General features: G+C 44.9%; 1 protein-coding gene across 1 annotated transcript in view; it reads left to right on the top strand.

Annotated features, from left to right (window-relative positions):
* The window catches only part of EGFR (epidermal growth factor receptor), a 145,176-nt gene that overhangs the window by 83,864 nt on the left and 48,102 nt on the right, over positions 1–13,210 (top strand). Inside the window, exons 7-12 of the mRNA XM_006148918.2 lie at positions 512–630; positions 1,857–1,998; positions 8,985–9,101; positions 9,633–9,759; positions 9,850–9,923; positions 10,758–10,848. Of these exons, the coding sequence (XP_006148980.1) occupies positions 512–630; positions 1,857–1,998; positions 8,985–9,101; positions 9,633–9,759; positions 9,850–9,923; positions 10,758–10,848 (670 nt within the window). The remainder of the gene's footprint in view (positions 1–511; positions 631–1,856; positions 1,999–8,984; positions 9,102–9,632; positions 9,760–9,849; positions 9,924–10,757; positions 10,849–13,210) is intronic.

Here is a 13,210-nt window from a genome sequence, read left to right as displayed (position 1 = left end):
GTTCCTCAAGATGGTTTTTCTGCATGAATCCTACATTAGGGTAGAAGGTTAATTTACCTGCATGGTTGTCTGGCTCAGACTCTCAGTGGCCATGGAATTTGGGGACTTGTCAGCTGAAACGCTGACCATCTCTCCTTAGGTGTGACTGTGGGCTGGCCCCGGCTCCCAACACGAATACCTGTGTGTGTTTTCCTATAGCCCAGAAAGTGACTTCCAACCAGCAGCTAATCTGTAGCTGGACTAAAAGTCTAGACTTGATCTACTCAGTCTTCTTAAGTGAGCAAAAATTAATAGGGAGAGAAGGTGCAACGAGGAAAGGCGATTATATGATTTAATTTGTCTGAACGTGAGTGAGTGGGAACTTCCACGAGCCACAGATTCTCCAAATCGTCCTTTCCTCCCCTCGCTTGTTCTCCCTGGTTGTCTGCGAGGGTTGCGCGACATCCCCAGGAAGTATCTGTGCATCCCCCTGGGGTGATGTGCAGCTCACGGCGTCTCTGTTCCCTTTCAGTGACCAAAGTCATCTGTGCCCAGCAGTGTTCGGGGCGCTGCCGCGGCAAGTCCCCCAGTGACTGCTGTCACAACCAGTGTGCTGCCGGCTGCACCGGGCCCCGTGAGAGCGACTGCCTGGTAAGATGGCTTCTGTGGAGTCCACCACAGCCACCGTGCTGCAACTCCCCACCCCACCCTACCCGTGGCCGAGGGCTTCCTGCGGAAGCGGTGACAGGGAACACTTGAGGAGCAGACCGGCGTTGCTCTTGGCCTGGTGACAAAGCACCTTTTATTATCCTGCCTTGAGCAGGTGCTGTGTGACCTTGGGCAAATGACATGACCTCCCTGTATCTGTTTTCTCACCTGACAATGATGGCTAAGGAGGTGGTCTGGGTGGCATAGTGCACACAGCACTCGTCACCGGGAACCGGGCGTGGAACAAGCACCAGGTACAAAACACGAGTTGTTTGTCACGAAGGTCTGTCGTAGCGACGGCTGCAGCATCACACTGTACCGTTCCCCTTAGCGTTAGCACAAACCCAGAGAGTTGTACTGTAAGGTCCCCTGAGAGACCGATCTAGAGCTACACAGACCTAGGGAGGCATGACGGGCTGGGGCCACATTCGCATCTCCCGACTGATGACCTCAGAGCTGCGCTTCTGCCTCCGAGAGGCCTTGAAGTGCTCACTTCTGACCCCATGATTGCAGAAAGCTCTGGCAAAAGCCTTGCCCCAGCACCGCGGCTGTACCTCCCACCTGGAGGCTGCAGTCAGGAGTTATCTTGGAGGTCCTCACCCCACCAGATGGAATTGAGTTTAAAAATAATTCCAGCAGTTGGCATAATGACTATGTCGCTGGACTGCCATGTAGCTGACCACGGTTCGAGTCCCAGACCCAGTGGCTTAAACTCACACCAGGCACGTGTGTGTGCATGCCCAAGATCTTGAGAGGAGAATGGAGGAAAAGGGATTGTGGTGTGGCCATCCCCCTTGGGGGGTGATTTCTCCCTTTCTGTCTCTCTATCTCTCTCTGTCATTCTGGCAAGCGCACACACCGTATAGCAAAACCCTCTCCAAAAAAATGTAAAAATAAATAATAATAATAATTTCACTCCCTAGTTACCACTCTAAGGTGCGAAGCCATTTGACATCTGTAAATCAATAGATGGGTGTATTTTCTCTCCTCACACTCCATAATTATGACAGCCAGCCCAGAATATTCAAGAAAAACTACCTTTAGGAGAAAGTTCTCTCTAGTGTGGAGAGTGCTCTCTAGGCTTAACTGAACTCTGTAACCTGCGTTTTCACTTGGGGCACCGAGTGTGCCCGCCACCTTAACCAGGCGTGTGGTCCCTCCTGTGACAGGTCTGCCGCAAGTTCCGAGATGAAGCCACGTGCAAGGACACGTGTCCCCCGCTCATGCTATACAACCCTACCACGTACCAGATGGACGTCAACTCCGAGGGGAAGTACAGCTTTGGTGCCACCTGTGTGAAGAAATGCCCCCGTGAGTCCATGCCCCGGGACCCTTTGACTGTCAGGCATCCGTGGCCCACTAGGTCTTCTGTTGGAATCCCATGTCAGGGGGTCACTGGGTTGCTGTGTTTGCCCCGCTGTCAGCAAGTGACCGTGTGCCTGTCTGTGTGCAGAGATGAGGGGTCTGCTCACTGCTGAGGAGAGGCCTGGCTGCCTCAGGTGATGGGGCCGCTCTGCTCACAGGACACGGCATCTGAATCGGTTCATGGGAACGACAGCATCGCTCAGCCCGGTAACTGAGGGCCGCTGTGGTACTCTAGGGCCAAAGGCACCAACCCAGGGTCCGCTGGGCCACTCACTGGTTAGCCCTTGTGCCACACAAACATTTAACAGCTCTAAGGTAGAGAGGGTGGCAGAAAACCTGTGTTGCTGAGTGTTTAAAATTCTGGAGAGGGTTGTGCCTCTTGGGAGTATTGCAGAAATTTGATTTTTTACTTTTGTTTTCTTAATTATTTGGATTTGGGTTTTATTTGTATTTACAGCTACAGAATTCTGGGAAATGGCATCATAAATTATTTCCTAACAGATAAAGTGGGGGCATCCTGTGGGCTAGTGCTTAAGGGAGCTGGATCCCACATGGCCAACCACAGTCCAAAACCTGGCCCCGGTGTCATGCGTGTGCACGTGTGCATGCCCAGAATCCCCCCAGGACAGAGACATGGAGGAGAAGGGATTACAGCATGACCGCACCCCACTTGGGGTTTCATCTCTCTCTGATGAGTACACAGGCTCTCTGATCATTTAAAAGCAAAAAAAAAAAAAGAAAAAGAAAGTGAAAAGTTGACAAAAGAGCTTTAGAAACCAATCTTGGGGGCCGGCAAGTGGCATGGTCGTTAAAGGCGCTGGACTCCCACATGGCCAACCACAGTTCAAGTCTCAGACCTGGTGGCTTGCTTTCTCGCTTCCTCTCTCTCTCTCTGTCTCTCTCTGATCAAACTAGAAAATAATAATAATAATAATAAATAAAGTTAAATAAAATAATTCTTTAAAAAAAAAAAAAGAAACCAATCTTGACTTCGAGAAAGGTAAGTGAAGAAAAAGTCTTAGAAGAACAGCTATGAGAGGGAGATATTACCTGACCAGATTTGTGTACATGAACATTTATAAAATAAATAATAAAAATAAATAAATAACATACCAATTGAATAAGCTTTAATAATATTTTTATTGTACTTTATGGTTTAGGGTACAAGATGGTCTTTAAAAGCATGCATACAGTGTGTAATAAATCGAGGCTGTAAACATATTCACCTGAAGCCAGCAGGTGGCATAGTGGTAAAGGTTCTGGACTCCTACTTGGCTGACCACAGTTCAAGTCCCAAAAATTGTGACTCGAAACTCATGCCAGGCATATGTGTATGCATGCCTAAAATCCCAAGAGCAGAATGGAGGAGAAGGGATTGTGGTGTGGCCGTCCCCTGGTGGGGGTGGGGTGATTTCTCACTTTTCTCTTTTTCTCTCTATCTGTGTCTTCAGTGAGTGCATGCACCCTATAGCAAAAGTCTCTCTAAAAAAAGAAGGGACCAGCAGATGGCATAATGGTTATGTCACTGGGCTCCTATGTAGTCAACCATGGTTCAAGTACCAGACCTGGTAGCTTAAACCTCACTCCAGGAGTGTGTACATGCATGATCAAAATCCCAAACACCTTTAAAAAAAAAAAAGTTGAATCTGAACTTTTAACTGTTTTGTTGGGAAATTTAATCCCAACATTCAATGTTTTCTTTTATCTATATGTATAGGCTTACCCTTTTTTTCTACTTGTTTTGTGTTCTCTTACTTCTATTTACTTCTCTTTAGTTTTCCTGATGTAGTATTCTCTTAAGTATTTCCTGAACTATTGGTTTAGTTTTGGCTAATTCTTTCAGCATTCGTTTATCTGGGAATGATTTTATTTCTCCTTCCCATTTAAAGGATAATTTTGCCTAGTATAGTACTCTTGGCTGAAACTGTTTTTCTCAGAGTTTTAAATATGTCTTCCCCTTCTTTCCTTGCCTGGATTGTTGAGAGGTCCAATTTTAGTTTAGTGGGGTAATCTTGGTAAGTAACTTGGCATTTTTCTCTTGCCATTTTTAGCGTTTTTACTAATTTGGCTATAATGTGCCTTGGAGAGGAACTTATTATGTTATATCTATTTGGTGTCCTCTGTAGTTCCTGGGTTGGATGTCTGCACGCCTCTCTAAATTTGGAAAGTTCTCATTTAATAAATCATGGAAGAGATTTTTCTATACCTTTACCTGTCTCTTCACTTTCTGGAATACCTATTATGCAGCTATTTGGCCATTTAATGGTGCCTAGGATTTCCTATATATTGTCCTGATTTCTAATGGTTATTCTTCTATTTTTTTTTTGATTGCTTGGATTAAATTGGAGCTTCTGTCTTCAAGATCAGAGATTCTTTCTTCCATATGGTCTAATCTGCCATTGATACTTTTGACAGAGGTTTTGATTTCCTGCATCATAATCTTTATCTCCAGAAGTTGTTTGATTCTTTTTCAGTGTGGCTATCACCATATGGAGCCATAAGGAGGACCTTCAAGTCATGGAAGGATTTCCTCATCTCCTGGAATTGGTTGTCTGTTTTCCCTTGCATCTCATTGAGTTTTATTACAGTGAATATTCTGAATTCTTTCTCTGACATTTCTGTGATCTCTTGTGTTTTATCTGCTGTTGGTGAGGAATGGGGGAGGTGGTGCTGCTCTAGCTTTCAAGGACCACCACCCCGTTCCTTCAGCCCAGAAACAGAAGAAGCAATAGGGAGGCCGAGGCAGCTTGGTCTGAGCTCATCAGCAGGGCCCACCACCCAACCTGCTGCGCTTCTCCTACCGTAGGCCCCCTATTGACCCTTCCATCTCACTCCTGGATCGGTGAGGGCAGAACAGTGTCAGCCCACTGGGGAAGCAGCTCTCCTGCCTTCTACCTTATGTCTCCCTCATCCTGTTGCTCCTCCTGTCTCTGGAACTGCAGGAACAGGGGGCTGGTTCTTGAGGGCTGGAACAGCCCCTCCTCCCGTACAGCAGAGTCCCTGCTGATAAGTTCAGTGGAGTAGCCTAAGCCTCCCTACACCAACAGAATAAAAAGCTATTGTAAAGTATATAAAGTACATGGCAAGCTAAGATAAAGAAATCTTTGCCACAATTATAACACAGATATAATCGTTGAGAGACATTTCATAGAGAGCATTTAAATCCGTAGAAAGATATATAGAGCCTAAAATAACAATAGCAGACAGTTCACAGAAGAAAAAATACAAATATCCAGTAAGTATTTGAGGACTATTTGAGGGACCCAAAACAGGAACCCATAAAGCTCCTACAAATAGTATAGAAGTTAATATTAACACAGATAAATTACCTTAAGGGAGACTCCCAAAATATTCAGACAAGAAGCCATTTTAAAACTGAGGTATGTCCTGGCGTGTTCAGGGAAGCCATGCTCTAAACCCATATCCTAGGCCCCCAAAATATTCAGACAAGGTAGGGCGACCTCCGTCTTCTGTCTCTGGCTGGCTGGCTGTCATATGCTCTCTCTCCCTTTCTGACTGTCTCACACTCTACCTCCCTTTAAATTTTTTAACTTTTTTTTCTTTCTTTTTAAATTTTTTTAAGCACCTCTCCTCAGCTCGGGCCTTTTCTTTCATTTGTTAGTTTCAGAAGCCATGTTAAAGCTGAGGTGTGTCCTGGTGGTGTGTCCTGGCGTGTTCACGCAGCATGCTTCATTTTTACTATTTTTTGGTAGTAATTTTCTATTTTTTTTCTTTTTTGCTTATTTTTTTAACCTTACTTTCTTACTCCAAGCTTCACTCTCCACACACTTAATGTCTAGATAGGGCTAAGTACATTGTTGCCAAGCATCTGAATCCTATTAGATTCATTGAAATCCTGAACATTTATTGAACATCCTGCTTTAACAAAGAAATTTCTTTCTATAATTCTTAACTCCTAATCTTTCTGTTGATACCACATTGCTAAGCACTATGGAGGAGAGATTTTGTCACAGAATGACCAGAAACAACTGCAGAGGCAAAAGAAACATGAGAAACCAAGAAAATATCTCTCCCCTAAGGGAAAAGAACAATACCTCGTCATCTACAGACAGTACAGTAGAATTCTTGGAAATGTCTGATAAAGACTTCCGAATATTCATAGTGACAAAACTAACTGAGATGCAAGGGTCGAGAGACAATGAACGCAGGAGATGCAGGAGAATAGAGAGGAGTTCCAGGAGGTGTTGAAGTTCTTTCATGATCTGAAAGAGGAAATACACACCATGAAAAAGAATCAAATGGAGCTATTAGAGATGAAGGCTGCCCTCCAAGAAATCAAGACATCCCTCGAAAGTATTAAAAGCAGATTAGTCCATGCAGAAAATCGAATCTCGGATATAGAAGGCAAAAACTCTAAGCTAGAAAAAACAACCAAAAAAACTGAGACAATAACCCCCAAAAAATGAGAATACTATATAAGAAATACTAGACAGCATTAAGTGCCAAAACATCCAGATAATTGGTATTCCAGAAGGTGAGGAAACTAATAAGGGCACTGATAATCTAGTCCACGAAATCTTGGAAGAAATCTTTCCAAATCGAAAGAGTCATTCAAGTATCCAGACCCAAGAAATACAAAGGACCCCTAATAGAATCAACCCAAGAAGATCTTCTCCAAGGCACATCATAGCCAGACTGGTCAAAACTATAGACAAAGACACCAAAATTGGCAAGAGAGAAGTGTCAGGTTACTTATAAAAGTTATCCCATCAGGCTATCCTCAGACCTTTCATCAGAAACAATGTGAGCAAGGAAAGAATGGGAAAATATATTCAAGGTGTTGAGTGAAAAACAGTTTCAACCAAAAATACTATACCCAGCAAGATTATCTTTCATATGGAAAGAAAGAATAAAAACATTCTCAGATAAACAAGACTTGAAAGAATTTGCCAGTAGCAGACCCACTCTTCAAGAAGTTCTGAAAGGAGTGCTCAACCAGTAAAACTAAAGATACATACAGAAATAAGAGAACACACACACAGAACAAAAGACAACCAAGAAAACAAACAATTTATTGCTAGGGACAAGAAGTATCAGTAACAATGTAGAATGTTAACTTCCAGGATTTAAATGGAAAGATTGGACCACAGTAACACTGCATATTCAACAGAAGAGAGTTTGAACATAAGCTGAACTGGCGAAATAGAATTTTATGGCTTTTGAGTAAAACACTACTGATTTTTTTTTTACTATGCTTTGTTTTCCCAATTTAAACAGTTTACTTTCTTTTCAGTTGTTGATAGGTTCAGCAATTTGTTAAAATATTTTTCTTGTTAGTTTCTTTAAATAGAAACATACACCTTTCTTCCTTCCTGACCCCTCTGGAATTGGAAAATATTTGGGAATGTTCTTATTTTGTGACAGAAGGGTTATTTGCGTAAGTTCGATAATGCTTGGTGCACTGATTCAGAAATCGGAAATACTCAATATTGGACAGGGCTTTGACTGGAATGTCATATCTGAATATTACTCAGAAAACTATGGAGCTAAGGTGGATCTCAAGTAAGCCAACAGAAGCTCTTAGAAAGATGGTCTGGTACCATAAATAGTTCTGCCTGGCAGAGAGGATTAGAGAAGATATATGAAAGAATTTATAACATTAAATAACCTGGACTTTTCCAGCCTAGCATTGTAATCAGTAGAGACTGCAAAAGAGCAACCACACCAGAGAATTACAACCACACCAGAGGATTATTTTGAGAAAGACTTTGAAAGAAGAAAAAGAGACAGATCTTTGCTAGCAGATGGTCTATCACAGAATACTTGGGCAGGGCTGAATTGAGAAGGTTTATGTGTGACTAGTGTGCTGGGCATTTGGTTTTCAATAATTTGAGTACCTGACATGTAAGTATTTTCTCAAAAATATTTAAAACCATACTGTTTCTGTTGTTATAGAGTCACAAACAAAATTAAACAAAATTGTAAGAAATATTTTGAACATTATCTTTAAAATTCAGTATTTTGAAATTTTGAAAGTTATTAACTGTCAAGAACTATGGAGTGTGAGTTAAAATTTTTTGATATGTAAAGTAAATGTTTGTGGGAAAATGTAAAAATAAACAAATAAATAAAAAAATAATTTTTTTAAATTACCTTAAGGAAGATGGGAGGTCGAGAAAAGGACCGAGGCATGGGGCTCGGATGCAGACCAAGGTGGCCCTTCACACCCAGGAAGGGTAGTGTGGCCACATCGAAAAGAATCGTGCAAAGGCAAAGCCAGTCAGACACAAGAATTAAATGCAGCCTCATATGTAGCCCCTTGAGTGAAAAACTAGTCTAAGTCACATTCACATTTTCTCTCTCTTTCTTCCTTTTTTGTAATTTTTGCTATAGTGTGTGAGCACTCGCCAGAAAGACAGGAGGATAAAGAGTGAGACAGTGAGAAAGCACCTCCCAGGGGGGAGGGTCACACTGCATTCTCTTCTCCCTCATTCACTTCTCGGGATCTGGGACATGCTTGCACTCGCACCTGGCAGGTTCCCCTAGCCGCCGGGTCTGGGGCTTGAACTGAGCAGTTGGCCATGTGGGATCCAGTCACCTTAAATGCCATGCCATGGGCTGGCCTGATTCCTATTGTTTTAATAAATATTCCAGCTTTAACTGTAGGGACAGGGAAAGATAGATCCTGCAGAAAAGAAGTAGCTTGAGAACAGTGCTTTAGACACGGTGAGCACACACACGGCTTCTCCCTGTGATGAAGTCTGTATTTCTCCATATTCCAGTCCAGAAAGTGATTAAACTCTTGAGCCTGATTCTTTTCCTGTTTGCAACCTTCCACTCTTTGTCATTAAAGTAAATAGAGCCAAAGCATCTGGACCCTCTTCACCAGCCCCTTTAGAGGGGTGTTTGAGTGAGGCCCAGAAACACCTGGTGCCGCTGTCACCACCTCCCTCTCGCTGTCTTTTCTTCAGGTAACTACGTGGTGACAGATCACGGCTCGTGCGTCCGCGCCTGCGGACCTGACAGCTACGAGATGGAGGAAGATGGCGTCCGCAAGTGCAAAAAGTGCGAAGGGCCTTGTCGCAAAGGTAGGCAGCGTACGCTGTGTGGCCAGGCTTTTCTGATCACAAAGTTGGACTCTTACTCAGTCTCCAAAGGAGCACATCTCACTCCTCTAAACATACAACGGTATTGTTTCTTTCAAGTAGAAGCTGGAACTGCAACTCCAGTTAGTGCAGCCAGGGACAAGCACTGATTCGAGCCGTGTGCAGAGGCCACCCTGGCTGCAGAGGTGGCCTTCCTGCCCTGGAGAGAAAGGAGCGGAAGAAAGTCACTCAGGAGTCAGACCCTGGCCTCTGTTGGGGAGCAGGGAGGGAAGAGTGCGAGGGCAGTGAGCCCCATGATGGCCATGGCATCTCCTCCCACCACTGTGACCCAAGCCTGCCATGGCTCCTGGTAGCTAGTAGTTGCTCCCTCAGGGTTTGCTGAATGAATAAAGGCTGGCATGGCGGCCACCATGCCGCTGGCCGGAGTTCCTTCCCTGCTCCCTCTCCCTGGACCCCCAGCTATTCTTGATTCAACCAGTGCAGACGAACAAACATCTCTCTTTACCTTAACAGTGTGTAACGGAATAGGAATTGGTGAATTCAAAGATACGCTTTCCATAAATGCTACAAATATCAAACACTTCAAAAACTGCACCTCCATCAGCGGAGATCTGCACATCCTGCCGGTCGCATTTAAGGGGTAAGTAACAGGCTAAACCAGAGAAAACTGACGCCTGCCTTTTCACTGGTCAAGATCGGTACTCAGTCATCGTTCTGGTATTTGTTTCAGCGACTCCTTCACACGCACTCCTCCTCTGGATCCGAAGGAACTGGACATTCTAAAAACCGTAAAGGAAATAACAGGTTTGTACTGGTATAACCTATGAATGTAAATGAGAAATCGGTGTTGTAGGAAGAGGACTTTTAGACAAATTGTCTTCTTTGCATAAAATATTTATTCTGGAATTCTACTATTAGTGACTCATTCTTTGATCCTTTCCAGAACTGCAATTTTTCCTGCACCCACAATGAACATGTTAAGCAAAGGCTGGGGCCATTCCCAACTTTGGGTAAACATGTGTAACCCCAGTTTTTTCAGCCCAGATGGGCCATCTTACCAATGCAGTAACTTTAGTGCCTAGAGGGAGGGAAGGATGAGGAGGCGAGGTCCCAGCATGGGCTCTGTAGCCTTGTAATGTAGGCTCCAAACCCCTGCCTGGCCACTGGCTGGCCGTGGATCCTTAATAACCCCCTGAACTCCACTTTTTTTCATCTCTAAGGGGAAATAATTAGACCTAAAAGCAAAGCTGTTGGCAGGATTGGAATTAAATAAGGAGAGTATGTAAAACTCCTTGAGTGGAAGAGCCGCCCAATGATCGTCAACTGTAACCAGAGGGGGAGCCTGTTCAGAGCAGTCACTATGGAAGCCAGCAAGGGTATCCAGGCCACAGCATGATGGGGCAGCCTGCATGTAGGGTGGGAGTGGGGTGATGGCAAAGGAGGCAGGGTGCCACAGAGGCAGCCTTGGTTTGAGCCCGCTCATGTATGGTCATACTCTGCAAAAATGATAAAAAAGACTCAAATCACATTTTCACATTTACTGTCCGTGTCATGGTCTTGTGAAAATCCAAAACGAGGTCTCATACAGAAAAGAAACTTCTGAGTAGTGCGTGCCTGAGCCTCCCCTCTGCCTTGCAGGGTTCTTGCTGATCCAGGCATGGCCTGGAAACAGGACTGACCTACATGCTTTCGAGAACCTAGAAATCATTCGCGGCAGGACAAAGCAACAGTAAGTTGACCCAGCCAGACTCTGGTAGATCATTTTTCTGTCTTCTTTATTTTGAAATCAGACTTACAGAACAGTTGCCAAGATAGTACGAGGAGTTCCTCTATATCCCTCCCCCAATACTAGCATCTTTCACGAGCAGGTGCAGAGACCAGGATGAAGAAATTCATGTTGGTTCAAAGCTATTGACTACACTGTGGGCTTTGTATATTTGGGGTTCGCCAGTTTTTTCCTGAAGGCATTTATTCCATTTCAGTGTCCACTCCAGGATCCTATATCCCATTGGCTGTTACATATCTTTGTCCCCTCCGATCTCTATTAGTTCATGGCTTCCTCACCTTGCCTGGCCCTGACACTTTTTTTAAAAAATAGGTTTAACTTAATTTATTTTAACATTCATTTATTTTAATTTGACCACACACACACACACACACACACACACACACACACACACAGAGAGAGAGAGAGAGAGGGAAAGTGAGAAAGCAAGTCACCAGGTCCAGGACTCGAACCTTAGATGGCCATGTGGGAGTGTCCAGTGCCTTAACCACCACACCACCTGCTGGTCCCCAGCCCTGACATTTTTATTTTGCAGAATGTTTGTGTTTGGTGATGGTTCTCAGGTTGCAACTGAGGTTGTGCCTGTCATTTAACACTAAAGGTTTTTCCATGATTTCCACCTTCCTAACTCCAGTCATGAAATACATACACAAACACATACACCATCCTTTTTTTTTAATTGTCAGGTACATGCCCTCACCAAAGAGAGATACACAGAAAGGGAGAAAGTATCCCTCAGTGGGATGTGGTCATGCCACAACCCCTTCTCCTCCATTTCTCCATCCTGTTAGGATTGGGGGCAAGTCACCTGTCAGGATTCAAACCATGGTCAGCCATGTGAGATCCGGCTCCCCGAGTCAGTAGAGTCCAGGGCAGCCCACGGTCATGGTTACTATAGTAAGTTGGTTAATTGGTTTTGTGGTGAGGGGTTTGGGACTCTCGAGGTCATCTCTGCCTAGAAATAGTCCAGCTGTGAGAGCCACTGCCCATAGCTGGCCCTTCCAGGACCACTCCACACTGTGTAGTCAGGATTGGAAAGAGCCAGAATGCCGTGTACACGACACGGACATCGCTCTCCTGTACTTGGCTGTGCATCTCGGCTTAACACCCAGTTAACATCACTTCCCAGAAAGGACCTTTGCTCTGAAATCTCAGGAATACTTTTTTTTTTATAATACTCTTTTCTTAATTTTTTAATTTATTCATTTATTTATTTTAATTTGACCAGAGCGAGATAGAGAGAAAGCGAGAAAGTGGGAAAGCTAGCCACCAGGTCCAGGACTTGAACCGTGGTCGGCCACATGGGAGTGTCCAGCACCTTAACCGCCACGCCACCTGCTGGTCCCAGGAATATTTTCTTTGTCCAAGGTTCACACAGAGATGAAAGTTATTCCGGTTAATTTTTTTGGATGACTGCTATGTACTACTGGGATTCAGCCTAATGATTTAAATGAGAGAAGATTTCTTATTTTTCTTCTCATATTTAATGAGAAGCCAAGATACCAGTGCCTACCAAGGCAGGGGACCATTCGCCAAACCACGCCTGCCCTGCATGGAAGGCCTCAGCTCTGCCCGTGGGATCTTGGCTTCTGGGGCACATGTTGGGGAAGAATTCCTACAGTAGTGACTACAGGTCCTCTCCACTGGGCCCTTGTGTCTCTGGAACCAGGTGTAGGGAGAAAGGATGGGGAGAAAAGCACCGGGAGAGAGAGGGGTCTTCCAAATTATGCGTTAAATCATCATCCAGCGCCTTTGTTACCAGTCTCTGCATTCAGCCCTGTCTCAGCTGGCCTGTTCCTCATCCTGTCAAATGAGCCTCCTATAAATGCAGATCTTTCCTGTGGTTTCCCAGCAGCCAGGAACAACAGCCCGAGTGCTTTCACGTGTGCCCAAGGCTTTTGGTGCTCTGGCCCCTTCCCTTTTCAGACACACTCCCCCCAGCAGTGCCCACCCGCCGTGTGGCCAGCAGTCATTCTGGCCCTCGGCACCCACCAGGCGCTTCCTGCTCCCCCTCCCTTACATGGGTCTTTTCATCCAGTGACCTGTGAGCGTGCACTGTCAGCCTCCGAGGGCCAGCACAGCACTGGGCAGTGAAGACGGTGTCGCAGTTCCTGCCCTCGAGTCTTCGCAGTCTGAGGCATCACTTCAAGAAAACCACGCCTTTCTAGACATCCCTCCAGATTCGTGTAGATGTCCCTGCTCTTTGTTTCCACGGTGCCAACTGTCCCTGTACTCATCACGCTGGGTTCGAGTGACCTGCTGATAGGGTCGTCTCAGCACTAGACAAAAGGCCCCTCGTGTGTAG

Source organism: Tupaia chinensis, unplaced genomic scaffold (assembly GCF_000334495.1).
Source record: "Tupaia chinensis unplaced genomic scaffold, TupChi_1.0 Scaffold000249_1, whole genome shotgun sequence".
Classification (NCBI taxonomy): domain Eukaryota; kingdom Metazoa; phylum Chordata; class Mammalia; order Scandentia; family Tupaiidae; genus Tupaia; species Tupaia belangeri.
The sequence above is the reverse complement of the archived record's forward strand: the minus strand, read 5'-3'. Positions and strand labels throughout refer to the sequence as shown.